The sequence below is a fragment of the Sardina pilchardus genome, chromosome 14, assembly GCF_963854185.1.
Source record: "Sardina pilchardus chromosome 14, fSarPil1.1, whole genome shotgun sequence".
NCBI lineage: Eukaryota > Metazoa > Chordata > Actinopteri > Clupeiformes > Clupeidae > Sardina > Sardina pilchardus.
In genome coordinates, this window is record NC_085007.1 from 8,699,090 (window position 1) to 8,704,908 (window position 5,819).

The 5,819-nt window shown below is 42.1% G+C and overlaps 1 protein-coding gene across 1 annotated transcript; it reads right to left on the minus strand.

Annotated features, from left to right (window-relative positions):
• Nucleotides 1-346: 346 nt before the first annotated feature.
• On the minus strand, nt 347-4,766 carry cetn3 (centrin 3). The gene is made up of 5 exons (XM_062553707.1): nt 4,636-4,766; nt 3,924-4,059; nt 3,722-3,836; nt 2,799-2,990; nt 347-1,114 (listed from the first exon to the last, which is right to left on the minus strand). Exons 1-5 carry the CDS (start codon nt 4,650-4,652, stop codon nt 1,071-1,073), a joined length of 504 nt encoding a protein of 167 aa, XP_062409691.1. The 5' UTR covers nt 4,653-4,766; the 3' UTR covers nt 347-1,070.
• Between the last annotated feature and the right edge of the window lie 1,053 nt (nt 4,767-5,819).

The following is a 5,819-nucleotide window of genomic DNA, read 5'->3' on the forward strand; positions in this document are numbered from 1 at the left end:
CTCATAGCTGAAGAAATTATCATAGCAAAATCAATGTAAAGCGCGACTAGTAGTTGGGATATTACAGTACACTATGTACCTTGTTTGTTTGTACCTATGTATAAAACTGTGAGGCGTCTTTTGAGTGTCTAGAAAAAATAAACATATTATTATTATTATTATTATGAATAATAAAAATAATCTCCTCTAGCAGAATATCGGTATTCACATTGAATCTTAACTCAAATATGAAATAAGTCTCCATAAGAAAAAAGCCCTACAGTAACAGGGCAACTGTTTGGTAGTTAGATAGTTTGGGGAAGTGTTTTCCCCTCATAATGATTGATAAAATTGACCGAAACATTGATACATTGACAGATGCTTGTATTTATTATCACATTCATTAAACTCAAACCGAAATAGGACACTGAAATGATACAAAACATCTAATATAAAAAATCCCAAATTTCTACATAAAAGTATAATAATTCTACAGAACTCTGTCCACAAATCTCACAGTGCATGAGCTCTAGAATGTTGAAACAAGTAATCCCAAATACAAAGCCAACATCAATAATGCGTCAACAACATGAAAAGCTCCTGGTCACGATTAGAGTTTCCTTTAGAAGGAATGAACTGCTTCAACAAACTACAATGAAACCCTAAGTCCCGACCACACGCAGACAAAGAAGTTGTTTTTGATTTTAAAGCTCGGCTATGCTTTCGTAGCTTTTCAGATTATTTGGTGCATTACAATGGGATCTGCATGCTTTTACAAGTCAGTCAGTCCTATCTGCTTTGCTTTGTTCTGGATGCTATGGCCAAAGCATGAGTTGCGACAGAGTAAAAGACAGGCCTCTTTTAAACTAGCTACCATGAGGTACCTCTGGTTGTTGGTGTTGGTCCCTTTGGTTGTTCTTGTTGGGAGGGGCTAGTCTAGCGATGGAAACAGTAACCGTGGCAATGGTGGAGTGACCACACAAACTGCTGCAGCGTGACTCATACAAATGGGCTCAAAAAGTTTGGTTGCTTGGCAACAGCAACATCGCCGAGCACCGTCAGTCCGCCGTGCTGACAGTTGGCGCCCAGTCTCACGAGTCTCCCGTCATAATGGAGACAAACTCCTCCTGGTTAACTGTCAAAGACACACACACACACACACACCACACACACACACACGTCAAATAAACAGCATTTATCATTACCCTCCCTGAAAGGTCTAAATATAGATGCATAAGTGACTGACCCAATTCACAGGAAAACCCCGCTGTGCTTTTTACAACGAGTACCCCATTCCCCATTACAACCAGTGGTGACTACAAGACTCAGCAGATCACATACACTCTTATCTGGTTTCATCACATTTGAGAGAAGGTGTCGGACTTAAATGTCAGCGAGATGCCAAATGTATTCCAAGCACTGCCTGTGCCACATCAGACTACATATGCTACAAATGTCTCCGACATTTCTGGGAATGAGGGCTCCCTGAAGGATCCAAAATCAGGAAACAAACAGACCCTACACCCCTTTTTGCAAAAATCAAATGATATGTGATTTTTACATTTAAATGATCAATATTATGTAGGCCTACAAACTAGATTAAGGAGCTGTATTTTCATCTGATTCTTCAATACCTCAGCATCAATGTGCAACACTGCCAACATTTTTTTTTTCAGTTTGTTCATTTCAAAGTTTGCATTGGGAATCACCCTAATCACGCATTTTACAGTTATTGCACATCTAAAATCTCTCCATGATATGACAAAAAAGGTTTAATTTTTCGCCAAGTAATGCACAGCCCTATTGCATGGCATGTATGCCACAAGATTTTCAGTGCTATTGCTACACCAGGCTGTACGGAGGAGAAATGGTCCGTGATCTGAAGCAATTGTTTTTCAGTCCTTGAACAATCATGCACAAAATATTTCCAGTTTCCGTTTTTAGCCATATCTCCCAGCTTCACTATCATATGGGTTTTTTGTCTAACGTGTCGTGACATGTCTAAAACAACAATCTTTTGAGATTAGGCCTTGTACTAAGAAGTAAGGATGTTGCACCACATATTTTAGGTGTGAGCCCAACCCATACAGCAGGATGCTTGCCCTTTTCTAAAAGGTCAATTCTTAGGATTGTTTTTGGGATTATTCTTTTGTTTCAAGGATGCTGGTTGTTATAGTTTTGTGAAACATGCAAACGTTTTGTTGGGATTTAGACCTTGACCTTTGATATCTTTTGCACATTCCCCACTGTTTTGTTATTCCGAATACTACTGTGCTTCTAGGATCAAAACTTTCAGACTTCTTCCCAAGGCTTCCACTCAAATCTACAATCTCTAGTAATGCACCTGACCTACAGACCACCACAGCTGACCTAAAACTGACTGTCCTGGCTGTTAATCTGTTTAACTGAATGAAGACATGTAGCAAATATAAAACCACTCACTCACTCACTCACTCACTCACTCACTCACTCACTCACTCACTCACTCACTCACTCACTCACTCACTCACTCACTCACTCACTCACTCACTCACTCGAGGAAACTGTGCCTGTGCTAGTTCACGGTTAGTGGTAGCGGGCATTGAACTCTCAGCCTTCTGGTGCTCCACTCGGAGGGCCAGATCTTGTACCGTCTGGTGTGACAGGAATGTTGGAAAATTAACATTCTAAAGAATATCTGGGTTCATTGAATTCTACATAGAATTTTAGAACGTTGAATTGTTGTGGAATGGAATCTTGTGTTAGAATGTTCAAAACCCACCCTTTTAAAGGTTAACCACTAGACTAGCACGCTCCCATTCCCGCCCTGTCCCACTCACTCTCTCCGTCGCCGTCGGTGTCGAACTCGTCGATCATGGCCCGGAGCTCCTCGTCGCTCATGTCCTCGCCCAGCTCTCGGGCGACGCGCCGCAGGTTCCGCAGGCTGATCTTCCCCGACTCGTCGTCGTCAAACAGCTTGAACGCCTTCAGGATCTCCTCCTTGGGGTCGCGGTCAAGGATCCTGTCCGTCACTGACACGCACAGTACAAAACTAATCAGTCAGCAGTCGCAATCTACACGCAATACAGGGACGTTACTAGCTGATGCTTTTGTCTAAAGGGAGTTACAGTGACACACAGTGACAAACAGCCTGAAAAAAACCCCAATATTATGAACAGATGAAAAAGAAACAGAATGACAATAACAACCAGTAGGCATCGATGGGCAAATTGTAGTGAGGGAATCTACAAGCTACTTTTAAGCCGGAGACCTTTAAGACAGATCGCCAGGTTTCTCCTTTAAAAGTAGCTTACAGAGTACTGTAGCTTGTAGCTTTGCTCACTACATTTTTGCCCATCGCTGATAACAATGGACAACTAACTATCCCTGATATGAATGGTAGTGGGACTGGGACATGTGGCTGAACACAGACTTCGACCACAGCAGTATTGGTGCAAGCTTGTTACTGGAACTACCAACAGCATTGAACGAACAACTGTATGAACATCTAAAATAGTCTCTTTGATCAAGCCTGGCATGTGCTGAAAGGACCACAGGGCCGGACTGGGTGTTTTGAATGAAGTGCAATTACTGTAGAGCTAATCTGAGCATTAGGAAAATATCTGATGATGCAACTAAGCAGCCATCTGTCCCGCAGAGGAGCAGAGTTGGGTGGATGGGGATGAGGTAGGGTTCACTGAAGGTCACCTTAACAAATCAAAGAAATGAAAGATGACTTTATTTGGGAGTTGACGTTACTTACCCACTTCTTTGAAGTCTTCGAAAGTTATTTTTCCATTTCCTTCCCGGTCATAGTCTTTCAGAATCTTCAACACATCAACTTTCTTCACCTCGAAGCCCAGAGCTCTCATTGCGACCTGTGATATGACACAATATAAAATCTGTAACACTTCGTAGAGGCTGAGGAAGAAGTTTTATCTTCGCGCCAGACACAATTGACTTACCTTCAGTTCGTGGTAATCGATTTCTTTATCTTTGTCCGTGTCAAAGAGTTCGAACGCTTCTTTTATCTCATCTTTCTGCTCATCAGTCAGTTCACGCCTCTTTTTCCTCTTCGTCTTATCGGATGCTAGTTCAGTTCTACCGACAAAGTAGATTGTAACGTTAACGTAGACACGAAGCAACAAGTGACTAACGTGTTGTAATATAAACTACACCAGCTTGGAGACCAACACTGTCAACTTGGTTAAGCTTATCTGCTGGTAACGTTAAACATTAAACCTAACGTTAAACTTACGCCACCATGCAACTTGTCAAAGATGCAAATATCGGGGCCTTAACAACGGGCGATGTGCACACTCGCTCAGGTAACCTACCTTACCTTACCAACCAAGATAGCAAAGTATGACAAAGTATAAAGCAGAAACGTTAGCGTTCCCTACTGTTGATGAATTTGATGTTGCGACAAATTAGCAGTCGCTAGCTGCCTGGATGACAGATCAGAGAATTCACTGTCATAGTAAATCCCATGCTGCTGTGATAGCAGGGTTTATTTAGCTGACGTATTCTGCCTAGCTAGGATAACGTCAGCTAACAAACGAGCTAGCATAACAAATGAAACCCTGAAAGTTAGAGATCGGTTTAGCATTATCCACATGATACGTGAGTTAATTCACGTACATATTACTACTAATAACTAACTCATGCATAGTTTACCTTAAAGAAAGACTCATGTCTTAAACCTTGGCTTCCTCAACCGTGTTGACCCTTGTCTCCCGGTTTGCAGCTTAGCGCTATGGAGGCACAACAAACCGCTCGTACATAGCTTCATCTGCAGCGCCCAATCTGCTAAGCTTTCGTAGCCAATGACATTTTCTTTTACTGGTCGCTATGGTTTCTCAAAGTACTAACCAATCATGTGAACGCTTACAGCTCTGGAGGCTAGCTGCTACACCGGATTGGACAGGTGAGGTGCCTGATTTCATGCTGGGTTTTAGTTTTCATTTCTCTGCCATTAACTATATAGTCTTTCTAAAATATGATTAGGCTATATTTGAAAATGGAAGTCTTGATTTGATTGTTAAGAGAAACATACAGTGTGCTCAAATGAGATGCAAATTCTGAATAGCCTACCCACCCAGTCGGCTAGGCCTCTTGTTGGTATTCGGCTACAATTGTTGGAATTGTACATGTCTCTTATCAACATAACTCTAATAGTAAAAAGAGATATTGAACAACAGCATTCATTTTTAAAAGCAATTGCAGTACATATAATTGACCAATAGAGGTCAGTCTTAGCCTTTTAAAATGCCAGCAGCCCAGGCATCACACAATAAACCCAACATGCAGAACAGCACATATTTGCTTGCATCACCACCGCTACCATTACTACAGCTACTACCACAACTTTTATTGAGCTAGGCTACAGCTGACAGCTATAAACATGGACTGTGACCTCTTGCAAAGATGCTTTTAATTTAGTCCAGCCTCAACAACGATAACAACGATAAAACAATAAATTAATAATGGCAAGCCTATAAAAACATTGCACGTTGCTATCTTTCTTAATTTAGCTTTCAATGACACTCAGCATAAAGAAAAAAAAAATGCTGTGAGAAGTTAAAGGTTGAAAAAGCATCCCAGTCTCACAGTCACACAGCGAGAGAAAGACACACACAGAGAGAGAGAAAACACACTTGCCTGGCCTCAGTCTGTGGGAGTATTTGATAACACACTCTCTTCCCCCACTCAAAACAAAGCCACTGTCCGTTCCCAGGAGGGCCGACCACTCAGGCCAGGCCTGCTGTGTGGGTCGCGAGTGCAGCTGGGTAAACCAGCCCCCAGTAGGCCCGGCTGGGTATTGATTCTTCCCTGGGACTGAATGGGGCTGAATGGGCCTC